The following is a 13,869-nucleotide window of genomic DNA, read 5'->3' as shown; positions in this document are numbered from 1 at the left end:
TCTGATGCTTGTTCTAATTTAGCTTATTGTTATGTTATTAGTATATATTACTACTCTTAATGTTTCCGATTTCTAGCCTTTAACTACTGCAGTCTGCAAATGATATGTAATATTTAATATCTTCTTCACCTAATTACATTATTACATATGCATATAATAGAGGACATGCTTTATAAATTTGATATCTTTTCGGTACGCAGTATATATCACATATATTTGTTAAAACAAAGAATTTGATTGATATTTGTTAGGTAAAGTTCGACCTAACCTAACCAATAGAACATTTTTATGGGAAAAAAGTATCTCAATAAAGCTAGACCATATCAAGTCACAACAACAATAAAGAACAAGAACAAGATCAAGAAAAAAATTCCATGTGATGAGAATGTAATTTAATGGATATTTATATATTTGTGGGAGAGACAGTATCCAAAGTAGTTCCAAATGAAAAACGATCATGCTAGGTTATTGGCAAGCATGAGAAATTAATAGTGTCACTATAAGATTCTTTTTAAGCAAAGGAGAAAATAATTTGTGCTTTGTAGACTTTTGAATATTAAAATCATGGTGCAGATTGTATAAGATTCGGAGTACATATTTGGAGCCCTGTGCTAAAAAAGCTATTTTCTTTTAATTTTATTTTCCTTGAAAAGATGCATTATATAAATAAATATATTGTACTAGTATATGTGTCATGCAAGTTTGTTAACTTGAGAATATTACACTATGTTTCAACTTTGGAAAACAACCCGACACAAAGCCACAGTGTAATTAGATTATGATTCTAAAATCGTCAGATTCCAAACAGTGGCAGATCCAGGTGGGGTCGGGCGGGGTCGGCCGACCCCACCGCCGGCCAGATAAGGTGGGGGAAACTCCAATAGTTATGGCCTATGAAACCACCGCCGACCCCACAACTCCACAGTGCGCCGGAGTAGGAAAGAGAGCAGTTACCATTCTTGCTGGCCATATGTGTGAGACGAGAAATTCACAGGAAGAGAGAGTTATTTGAATATTTAAGAAGAAGAATTCAAAAAATGAGTTGCAGAGAGTGAAAACGGAATCACCGGTGATTAGAGAAGAAGACGATGAAAAGGAAAAATACTCATTGTGGGACCCAACTTTTGGTTTATTAATATTCCTTTTCTATATCTCTCTTGTTGAATGAGTATTAAAATATTCAAAATTAACAAAATAGTTTTAATATTTCAAATTATTCACTCAAATTAACTTTTTATAAGTACTAATTAATTAACTGTGATGGCCTCCTCTAGTATCAATTAATACCTAGAAATTTAATTAATGGATTGATAATTATTTATACATATCTACTAGTCTTATTTATTAAAGGGAACAAAAATACATGATTTCATAATATTAAACGGCTGTGTTTAATAATTTCATAAAATTTTAGTAATAAGTTATGAAAGGCAACATATTATTTTTGTCTAATTTAAACAAACGTCAAATATCAAATTTTAATATCGATATATTTGTCCATCTTACTATTCTTTATTCAAAAGACTTCTTATCGAATTTATAATTTTACATTAACGCAATGAAGTAAAAAAAAGGATACAATGTTATTTAAGGCAAGTTACTATTTATAATCCATGTATTTCCACAAAGTATTAAGCATGGAAAGAACAGTTTAGATGCTGATAATATTTGCGAATCTGATTACTTTGGTAGGATTTATGAAGACGACAGCAGAGGAGGAAGCAACAAAAAGGGCACCATCAAAGTCGAGAAAAAAGGATACCATCAGAGTTGAGAAATAATAAAAATATGTTTACTATATCCGACCCCACGAATTTCATTTTCTGGATCCGCCATTATTTCCAAAGAATGCAAGTGGGACTAATATGCTATTTGAGTGTTTGTTTTCACTACGATTAGCATGAATAATAGGGATTCCTAAGATATGGGTCGAATCACTAACTCTGTTTGGTTAGTCTTCTCCCCTTGACCTATCACAAAAACTTGGGTCAGGTCAAGCTTCCTTCGCCCGGAAGATAACTCTCTCAAGACAACAACGAAAGCACCCGACACAAGCGCAACTCTCACACATAAACCCTAGACCCTAGTCATTGAGGATGCGTCCATTGTCACAGTTTCCTTACTCTGTTTAACTTATACTAGGAATTCAATCAATTGGCACATAATTTCAAGGAGCAAGGCAAAATTGATGATTACATTTCATTGACAGATATTGAGTAGATAGATACACAATTCAACTAGGATACTGAACAAAAAAATGACATTGAACTATCTATATCAGCTAAGGTATTTTTAATTTAGATAAAGCAAAGCAACATTAAGGTTAGATCGCCTTTTAACTATGTCTGTCTATCTTATACAGTTGAAGCTTAACTCCTATCTGCAATCGAATGGGTATTCATAAGATTCTTTTGAGCATCAAGTGTCCTATGTACGGTCCGCAACATTTTCACTATCAATTTAAATAGCATGTAGTATACATACATGGTATAGCAGGTTCTTGATAAGAGTTTGAATGTCAGTATCTTTCACCAGTGAGATAGGAGTGTGTTCAACGTCAGCTTTTCCAGCTTTCATAGAAGTCGACTTTGTGCCAGATAGCCAAGTCTAATCCACCTTACTGAAGCTCTCCAAAGGCAAAGTGACGTTCACGCTGGCTTAAGTTAAGCATCTTCAAAGTTGACAATACATCACTGAATCACACCTCCTCCTTGCTTGTTACATTGACGATTTGTGAAGTCTCATCGTCTAGCTGTGGTGCTCTCTGATCCTCCCTGGGTTTATGATCATCATCAGCATCTGAAGATGGAGAATCGGAACTTGGATTTGAAACCATCAAGGCTGTTGAAGAATTTTGAACCACAGTATCCGGATCTGTGCTCGATGACTCCTCCCCAGGACTATCATCAGAAGCAACATATGATATACCGTACCTTTGCGCATGAGTTAGTCCAGGACAGTATCCCTATCATGAATGGAGTGAAAAGAATTGTACCCGAATTTAGACTTGTCAATAAAACAGATCAATACTGAAATTGTGTATAAACTAAGGCAGGCTGCATGGCCAATATGAATAAGGGAGTGTCGAAAGATGCATATGGCACTCCACACTGACCTTGATCAATCCTGATGAGCGTGATTTTCGTGAATCAGAGCGTGATAAAATCTTTGCATCTGTGTTTGTAAGAGATTCTGAAATATTTGTGGCTGCAGAGTCCCTTGCAGTTTCTGAAAAGAAGGTTTCTTGTCTCAAGTTGCTGCTTCTACAGTATGCTCCAAGATAGCTACAATGTTCACTAACTAAAGATACTTGCGGAGTGGCCGGAAGCAAGTGGCCTTCGGTGCTAAAGATGTACCTGTAGATGGGGATAGATGGCACCAAGAGAGCATTGGTAAAAGTCTCGGATATTTTTTACTCCTATGATCTACATATGAGAGCAAAAAGTATCCAAATAATACTTAAAAAAATAAATTTTATATTACTAAAAAAGAATACCACTAAGCTGCAATGCTCGTGGTTCTCAGTTTAGAAATGAGATGTTGTCATTTTATAAGTCATAGGATAGGTAGAAAACATATCTTGGAAAAGATAATAAAGAAGAAAAAAACATAGACTTCGCCAGTAAATTCACTAAAGATACTACATAAAATTGACGGGTGAGACTCAAATAGGAATCTCTTAGTCTGTTCTTATTCTGGAACTATGAGTACTGAATTATAACTAATTCGCAATATAGCTTTAGTGCAACAAGTGCAAGAGTTCTTAGAATAAAAAGGTTTTATTAGAACCACTCCCTATGACTTACTTCTTCAAAACAGTAATTAGTAAAAAAAATGTCTACGTTATAAAAGAAAATGAACTTCTAGCTTATGATGAACGTATATATATCCTTTGTACGAGTGATCAAAATAGGTAATGAGTCAAGTTGTATTCATTTTGTAACCAACAAGGTTCATGAAAAACAACTCGGCAATGATAAGATGTTAATGTAGGATAGTTTAAGGTCAATCACTTCATGAATAACCATTGCAGTTGAATGTCAGCATGTAAACGTGTAAATAGAAAAGCTACAATAAACTCGAGCATGAATTAAGAAATAAGTTGAAAACAGAAGTAGTTGTCTTCACCAACTTACGGGTATGGGCCATTCTCAACCAAGTTATCTGGACCAGCAGCCAAATCAAATAGCAACCACAGGTATTTGACCTAAAAGAGTTATTGTTAATTAGATTCTAAATGAATGTGAGAGAATAGATGTGTTGAGCATGAAAAAAAAAACAAAACAAACAATATGCAGAAAGCATGATTTGTCGCATGCAAAGCTGAGAGGTTGGGGTTAATTATGATTGGAGATCCACAATGAAATGAAATGAATTTTAACTCAGTTTTTCTTCTCTTTAATATACTTAATTCACAGTATTTGCCAACCAACGTTATGTACTAATCGAATTTTCTAGGAAAAATAGTAACATGACATTTTGATGGAAACCCTGGATGACTTACAGTCTCAGCCAAAAAGAAGCTTTCCATGTGATCTTCTTGCTGGTGAAACTCTACATCTGAAATATGACAATATCCACAAGTGCATCGAGCGGCGAACTGCAAGCTAGCAAGCATGTCCCTTCCCGCATCAAGAAATCTAAGCATAATTGGATGGTTGCATTTTAGTAAAAGAATTTTCCAAAGATCCATACATATTTAAAGAAACACAAAAGCAAACCTGGGGTTTCGAGTAGCTTTGTAAAGCCAATATGTACTTTCTATTAATTCGGGACGCAGCGGATAACTTTTCTGACCTTGCTGGTTGATGTCATTATGAAAAGATGCGAAAAATACAGGTCACAGAAGCCAAGGGAAAAATAGAAACCATCAAACAGATAAGGCAAACCCCACAAAACTGGGATATATTAACCCAGTGAACAATCTTAACTAGGTCCTTGAGTTTATCTGGCACATGCCTAATAAAAATCTAATGTAATGAAAAGTCCTGAGAACCTCAAAAAAAACATATTTGTGTAGTAATTCACAAAATTCTGCCTTATTTGTGAGTTTATCTGGCACATGCCCAATCCAATTCTAATTTTCTCAGCCTTACAGAGGACTAGAGATGGACGAATGACGGCACCACATATGACTACTCACAAATTCTGCCTCCAAATACATGAACTTTCAAAAGTTCAATTGTTCTGATTCACAAAATTGATGTCGACGCATACGTACTAAACAATGCAGTTGGATGTTTACGCTGCTTAAGCTAGTCATGATAACATTAATTTTCAACCTCAGCTAGCCATTATGACATTAATTTGTCGCAAAGCAACAACCATGTGAAAACCAGAACAATTAGAATTTCATGTATTTGAAGCTAGCCATACAGCATGCTAGTGACAGTCTTATACCAAAAGGAAATTGAAAATTAACAATCTAACTTGAGCAGCACATTAGACATCCAGAGAGAAACAAATTATTTGATTTGATCAGCCACTTAATATTAGTATAAAAGACATGTTTTCTCAGGCGCACACACATGACTTCCAGAAATCAAACCAACCACAGATAGACCATCAATACTTAACTTTGCTTCATGTATGGGAACATGAGCAGTGAGAAACAGAAACAAGTCCATTCTATAGACTCACAGACATAGCGCAACATACACGTATAGCAAACCTGTGCACATTTTCTAACAATATACTACTAAATTCAGTAAATTATGCCTAAAGAGACAAACAAGCATTGGCTTTCTTTAAACATTTGGCATAACCAATTTGAGTTACATGGAAATGAATAAGAAACTAGTGGCGGATCAGATAGGCTTTATGGATTTCAGAACTTTGAATCGAGAAAGTGATTAAGCAGATAATCAATAAATATAAATAAAAGAAGGAAACTCTGGAACCCGATCCTCAGTAAAGTTCAAAGACCATGATAAACAAGGCTGAAGTAAACTACCTGAACTTTAAAAGTGGCCAAATTAAAACCTTCTGGAGTGAAACCATATCTTTTCCAGACACTAAAGAAGGCAGCATGAGTTTTTATCGCAGGCTCGATATCCCCAGCCAGAACCTTACACAATTATCAAGAGCAGTTTACATATATAAGATTAAAAATTACATCTTGGTACTGAGATAAAAACAACTTAGAAAAATAAATAAATCTACCTGAAGGCCAGGCCAAAATGCTTGCAGGCTATTAAATAATGGCCAAACAAGGGCAGCAGAATTCATATTCACCTCCACATACCTATGGATAATGACATTGTTAAGGTATCATTTTCAATTAAATAAGAAGGTGAAAAGAAGAGTTAATCAGTTGAACAAGGCTGAGGAATATGCAATTAGGAAAAAAATGGTCAATGAATTTACTGACCAAGGATCATTATGAAGATATAGCATTGCAGCCCTATAAGCTTCTTGGAAGATGAAAAGGTACTCTTCATCTCCGAACAATATATAAGCCTGAAATTATTTATATAATTGTTAGAAAAGGGAAGGACTAAACAGTATATATCAAAGAAACATCTTATCATAAATTTATCAAAAGGTTTGATATATTATAACAAAAAAGAAAAGGAAATTTTGTTCAAAAGGTGAGATACAATAAATTCCTAAATGCTTAAAATAGTCTTATCTGCATTAAGTTGACTTTTACATATAGACAACATATTACTCTATGTTGGGATCTGAAGATATAAGTTGAGAAATTGTGAATGATCCCAAAACTGTAGGTCAAGATAAACCAAGCTGGAAGGAAACAGTGTAGAAGCCAAAATTGACCTAACAAAATAAAGCAATTTAAAGCAAATATGAAGTCTACAAAATAAATCTAGGACAATCTCCCTACATTTGTCTAAAACTAAGCAATGCAGATTTTCAAGCATAATACAACTAGAGTTTCTACCAATAGTGTCACCTTAATGGAATACAATTCTTAAAGAGAAGGTTAGTTTTTTTATAGATTTCTCTTGCAAAAAGTTTCAGAATTCACAAGGATTTTTAACATGACGTAGGCACGGAAAAATCACCCTACAAATAAGAGCTATAGAGTATATTTGAAGTAGCTTACATACAATTATTATTATTGCAATCAGATTTATAGTTCCAGCAATAAAACAACTCACCTTGAGTAGATATTCATAGAAAGAGTCTATACTGGTTCCTATTCCAGCATCCTACAGCTCAACGGAGAAGAGAAGAGGCAAAATTAGCCCACATCCAGCCGTGACAACAAAACTTTCCAAACAAAAGCATTCTTCATCTATATTTATAAACAACCTACACATGATTTTCTTTAACAATTTATTTTTTCTTCTATCAGAAAGTTACTAGGTTAAAAATGACCTTTTGAGTCCATTCTCCAGAAAAAACATCAATGTGAGCACCAACTAAGTTGATTCTTGAACGACGTGCCCATAGTCCTAGCACTGCATTCTTCGTGACTTCCTCAAAAACTGCCCACAACAAGCCAAGCATTGAAAAATTAGCACCACGCAGAAACAAGGTTAAATTCTTATATCCAAGTCTGTCTGACTTAATCTCTTACTCGGATCATTTGTCAGACGGCTCAGCATCCCAAATTCCAATGTCAGTGTCCCACCACCGGCTGTTGATGTTATCTACACAGGAGAGATCTTTTATATCATTCAAAGCCTCATAGAGACAAAAATATTTCTAAACAATCATTACAAAATGATTAATATAAGATAAAACCAGAAAATCTGTTACAAGCACACAATTAGACCTCTGATCGATACTTATTGGCCTGAATTCATTTTTTATGTGTCAGTGTATGAACTATCAAGGTTTTTAAAATCTGTTTTTCAACTAGGATTATTGGACAGACAATTACATCGAACGATAGAACCATAAGATTAAAGGCATGTCAATTTATATACAAATAATAGATATTTTAATAAAGTACTCTTAATTGGTAAAATCCACACAATTTACTGAAGAGATACACACAACAATCTCAAATACAGCATTAGAATAACATCAGAATCTAAACTCTAACATACAAAATAAATCACCAAAACTTATTTTATTGTCCCAAAAAAGTTATAATAGTTCCACTAACTAAAACTTCAAAGCAACTGGAGAAAAGTTGGCCGATAACTGGTGCCCTAGTTGCCAAACCCATTACTCTTCAGTCATTATTAATATCATTTTCACCTTAGGAATTAGGATTACAAGAAATTTAGACATGCAATCCTTTGAAACCATTGAACTAACAAAAAATACTAACATGAATTGGGAGGACAAAGAATCAAACATTAGCAAGTTGAACGACATTGATGTCAATAATGTGGTCCTTAACGAATAAGCAGAAATTTCTCTCTTATACTGATTTACTACTTAAGTAAAAAGATAGCACGTTAACAGGGTTAAGAGAATACAAAGAGGCTTTGCCTTGCTTTCGTTTTCATCTACTCCATGCATTAAATTTACTGACCCAAAAGGGATTCCTGCAGCAAATATTATACATGAACATCAGCAAATTCCTACACCATACACATGCGAAAAGATGAAGGTTATCATCATAAAGCAAATAAACTTAGATCAAATATCCTCCAACCAATGAAAATCTCACATAGCACATAGTGGTTTATTAACTAAAGAGACAATAGCCAGTAAATTACTCAACTTTGACAAATTGTCTTTACACACCAAAATGCTGCCCTCATATTAAAAAAAATCCAATTTCAGTTAATCATGAACAATTTCATTCGATCATGAAGAATTTTAATCTCAGTCAAAAACAATGATGTTTGGTAAGTAAGCCGGCCAATTTAGCCACCTCGGATTCTCAGGCGGCCATGAAAGCATCAAATTTGGTTGAAATCTACTCATTGGAAAAATTAGATTAAATTGAAAGATCAGTAATTGAATGACAGATCATTAACGTGGAATTTTAAGCTGGTGTGCAAAACCATACTTTGGTCAAAGTGGTAATTTGCATGCTATTAACCCTTATATAAATAACCATATCACTGAGAACAACAAACAACATGAACCAGAAAGAAACTGAATTAATTCTCATCAGCGATGGAAATTACACCAAACAACCATATCAAACTAAAATGGATCAAAGTGATCAATCCAGCTTCAAAATATTACTAGTTAGAATTACGTACAAGTACATAAATTTGTCAGTATTTTACTAGGGAAGTTGAGTAACAACATAAAATTAGGCATTTATCCTACACTCCCCATCAAGGAGAATTAGCTATATGAATCTTATGCATCTACCATGTTAAAGTCAAGGAACATATGTCGTTTATTCTTAAAAACCAACACCCATTGATAATACCTGTAGGAGTATCAAACGCAGGCAAAATTCTACGAGCTAAATCCTCCGCCAAATGAAGCAACTCATCCTCATATGAGGGTATTCTCATGCCCTAAACAAGTAAGAATCTGTTAATAATAATATCATCAGTAGTTGTTTGATACTAATGAAGCCTATATCATAAATTCATAGTACAACTTTTTGAAGCAATTAGGCATGAAGTGAGACTACACTACAATACACTCTTCTCTATTGGAAAAGAAATCCCTGGTTGCAACGAATAAGGGTATCCAAGGATTATCTGATTAAGAGCATCAAGACAAAATACTGCATGTGATATACGATAAACTGCAAGGCATCCAACCATACTTAGAATAGCACGATTAGGGAAATTAAAAAAAATGTGCTTTTGTATATGGGCAATTCCACCTAATTCCATTGTTATGATTTTTTTGCATGGTTTTCCATTACCTCCTAAATAATGTGGAGGTGGATGAGTGAAATGAGATGACTACATGCTTACATGAGGATATGATATGATGCATAGAGAAGAAATAGTTTCTATGAATAAATAAATATCTAGCAAAGATATGCACTATAAACAAGAACAACAACAAGGATCATATGTGGATGAATATACCGTGTTATAATCACTTGCAATAAGATGTGCAGAAAGAAGGCCTCCAAGTATCCTTATTGTAGTCTCAAAGACCGAAACTGTTTTATTCTGCAAAACAATAAATTAATACCAAATTTTAGCTAGGAACTTCAAAGAACCAATCAACCAAATCTGCCACGAGAATCGAGATGAACAAATTTAGCACTCAACTTCAAAATGACTGCTAGAATTAACTCCAAATAAAAGCCAGGAATTTACATTTCAATAACCTAATATGCAACAAAATCAACGTATCTTATAAATCAACCTTTAAGTGACAGGAAAAATAGTTTGGAGCTGTCAGGCATTTCCATATAACATTCTCCTAACATAACTGAGAGACTAATATAGTAAAAGACAATAAAAGAATTATAATTACAATATCATGAATTCATGATCATGATTACAAAGTCACTATAGCGCTTTAAAGATAGTGACAATAGAAAGTATAATTAAAGTTAATAGTAAAAGATAAGCTGATACATTTAGTTATGTACCCCAACCCCACCTCTCCATGAAATAACACACACACCAACTGAAGAAAAAGGGTAAGTGAATGAAGAAAAAATGAAAGAGACTGAAGAAAAAGTAGAAGAATGCTCCAAAGAACTCGTAAGTACATATGTTCATTTCAGATTTACAAATGAAAGAAATGCTAGATCTAGAAAATTCAATCAGTGCATAAAATGCAACATAGAGTACCAATGTACCATATTGACAGGTCTCCCAGTTAGCTAAGAACAAAATTTCACAGATAAAAGCATGCTCAGTTATATGATTTTAAGTTTGGGACAACAGGTGGAAAATTTAATAGTATAGATTTGTTCAATTTCATGCAAAACAAACACAAAATCAGTACTCACAATATCAAATCGAAGATTTTTACCAATCCATTCAACAGATGCCGAAAAGCTCTCTCGGTCACCAAGCAAAGCCAGTGTGTCCAATGAATCAATCTGAGTTACAAAACACGAGATTCCAAAGGTACACATAAATTTAAAATACATTATGACCATTGAGCAAATCAAGAGTCATTGTGTTCACCAGTGTTAATGCATATCCTCCAAGTGTATCTTCCCCTCCGCATGATAAAGGCTTCAATTCATCATGTGGAAATGCATGCTTCATGTATCCACCAAAGGCATGATAAAACATTTCACGCACCTAAACTATCCACATTTATTGGATTAGTGACCGAAACCACGCCAACCACATAAAACTAACTTGAAAGTGAAAAGGATGCAACTGTACTAAACAGAGAAAAGCAGGAAGATTTCCCCAAATCAACAAGAATTCTTTTCTTTTTTTCGGAAGAAATTTCATCCTTTGCAGTTGCACATGCATATGGAATCAAATGTGGTTGATCCTTTGAAATTATTAAGAATCAGGAAACCAAATGCAATTAGATAGACATACAAGAAATCCACGATTCAATAGACAGATGGTTTTACTGCTTACTTTATTACTGCTTGATACAATATTCTAAAACTGAATAAAAAAACACTGCAATCCACAAAAGAAAACAAAGACTATTCACCCAGACACAAAATTTCCTTAACAAAAATCCAGCTGGAAAATTTGATTGAAAAGCAAATTCACCAAAATTTGTACTGTTAACAGAAAAATATTTTGCAAATAAGCTGCACCCCTCAACCAGTCCTTCAAACCTCATTTAGTCCCTCGCATAATCGAATAAATCAAACATCATCAACCAATAGTCAACCAAGTTCACAGCAAAATAAACCCATCGAGCAAGAAATTCACATTACAGTAACCTAAAGCCTTTACTGCCGTCGTTTACAATAACCCACAACTCAAACCACAACAATTCATATGGAAACCCAAGCAATTCCGCCATAGAACAGAACAGCTTTACATAGTAAAAGTTAGCTTCTTTTGGCAGATGGCTATTTAATTATCTCAAAAATAAAAATGAATCCGAAATTGATGAGTGGGTGACCTCATCTCTGAGATGCTTGGCCTCCTCCTTAGTGACGCCTTCAGATAAAATCTGACAAATAAAAAGATGAGAAAATAGCAGGAGAATCAGCAATGGAATCTTGTTGGCAGAACCCATAGATCTCTAGTGTGTGCGAGTGTGTGAGTTACGAGAGCGGATGCCTGTAACTTGGCTTTGTCGAACAGTGGTTTCAAATCGAATATACGAATTTTAGTGGGGCTAAATTGAGAAGAATCAGTAGCATATAAATATGTTAAAAATAATAAAATTTAAATAGTAATATTGGTATTTAAATTATTAACATTTTATTAAAAAATCCTCACTCAAGAAATATAATTATAATCATAATATATAGTTAGCTGTTTATTAATTTGTAACCAATTTTACTATAGAATATTGTTTTAACAATGTAATCCGTGCTTAGTAATCAATATACATGTTTTTTATATAAAAAATTCTAAAGTTGCATTTTTAAGAAACACATATAGTGATATGCTTTCATTTTAGGCCATATTCAATGTAATTGTTTGGTTAAATATTTCAATTAAAATATTGAAATACTTTGTATACTAAGGGAGAAATTTATTGCCTTGATGTTGAAATAGAAGTTATTAGTACCTTTTGTTTTCCCGTTCCTCTTGATGTTGGTCACTGGTATAGTCTGTTGTCTGTTTTGAGGGATTGTTTATGTGTTAGTGAGAATTTGGAAGATGAGAGTAGTATTTGGTTGATGAAGGAATATGGAGATGAGACATCTTGGACAAAGGGATTTTATCATCCACAGAGCTGATTTAGAAGATGGAGTAGAGTTTACCCTCTCAAAGGATTCAAAGATGGTCGCATCCTGATGCAATGTGGATTCGAAACCAGCATAGACTTAGTTGTGCTACTGCTCTGTTAACATCACTGACTTGCAGGTTTTCCTACGCAACCCCGAGCTTTCTTTCTCTCAAGGCTTTTTCAATGGAGAGTGTAAGCTTGATACGATTATTATTTTCTGATTTGTTAGGGTATATTTGATTATGAAATGGTGTGAATATTAGAGAAAAACCTACTAATCATAACATGTAATGTATATCGCTTTTGCCAAGAACAATGTCAGCATGGTGTTCAAGGAACTCGTAGCTGCTGCCTTCGCCCTTCGGTATGCACTGACTAAACTCACATTTATGTGCAATAGCTCAAGAACCATGACTTTGCAAATTGTGAGACAATTTTGTTGATGGTTTTGGGTGGTTAAATTTCATGCCATGTTATACCAGTAACGAGTTGATTCTAAACATGTCTATTAGTTAGAGTTGATTCTTCTTTTTTACCGGAACATTCCAGCAGCCATAAAATCAGTCACGCATATTTCTTAGATTAGTATGGTTGGGTTCGTTTGATTCGGCTTAAGTTTTAAGAAATATAGTATAAAATGGGTTGAAAAAATTAGTGAAATCTGAGTGACACTTTTATATCTAGTTGTATAGTAATCTAGTTGTATATGAGTACTAGTATAATGTGAGTATGATAAGCTAGTGGATTGTGAAGTCACATGGTCAAACTTAAGTTTATTTTTTGCACTCGTTTTAAAAAAATGATACTAATAAATAGTTAAAGTAGATAGAGGGAAGGTAAGAAAAAAAATAATATAGATAAGACTTTTTTTAACACTATTAAATTTTTTTTCCTATCTCTTGACTTTAACTATTTATTACTTTTATTTTTACAAAACGAGTATAAAAAATAAACAACTCAACGTCTTGGGATGGAGGAAAATAAAAAGTAAGAGTGTTAATTAGTTATAAATGGACGAAAAAAGAAATTAACGTTAATTAAAAGAAATTATGTATTTCATGTATGGAAGAGTTAATCTAGATGTTTTCAACCGTCAGGTCAGGTCAGGTGAAAGATCCTAGTTCTAACATGATTAAGTATGCGTTCATGATTATATAAATCTCTAGATTATTGTAATCCATC

General features: G+C 33.8%; 1 protein-coding gene across 2 annotated transcripts; it reads right to left on the bottom strand.

Moving 5' to 3' along the window:
- Nucleotides 1-2,165: 2,165 nt before the first annotated feature.
- Nucleotides 2,166-12,101, bottom strand: LOC121804799 (alpha-mannosidase I MNS4-like). Of its 2 annotated transcripts, none has more exons than XM_042204476.1 (17): nt 11,908-12,101; nt 10,992-11,111; nt 10,811-10,903; nt 9,930-10,016; nt 9,311-9,401; nt 8,410-8,465; nt 7,544-7,616; nt 7,342-7,451; nt 7,122-7,172; nt 6,371-6,459; nt 6,163-6,244; nt 5,954-6,067; nt 4,722-4,801; nt 4,505-4,640; nt 4,137-4,207; nt 3,116-3,356; nt 2,166-2,965 (listed from the first exon to the last, which is right to left on the bottom strand). In XM_042204476.1, exons 1-17 carry the CDS (start codon nt 12,022-12,024, stop codon nt 2,699-2,701), a joined length of 1,878 nt encoding a protein of 625 aa, XP_042060410.1. In that variant the 5' UTR covers nt 12,025-12,101; the 3' UTR covers nt 2,166-2,698. The 2 variants fall into 2 exon arrangements, with proteins under 2 accessions (XP_042060410.1, XP_042060411.1); XM_042204477.1 differs by having other exon boundaries at nt 10,992-11,116; nt 11,908-12,033.
- Nucleotides 12,102-13,869: the final 1,768 nt, after the last annotated feature.

The sequence above is a fragment of the Salvia splendens genome, chromosome 5 (assembly GCF_004379255.2).
Source record: "Salvia splendens isolate huo1 chromosome 5, SspV2, whole genome shotgun sequence".
NCBI lineage: Eukaryota > Viridiplantae > Streptophyta > Magnoliopsida > Lamiales > Lamiaceae > Salvia > Salvia splendens.
This window is presented reverse-complemented; position numbering and strand designations above follow the sequence as displayed.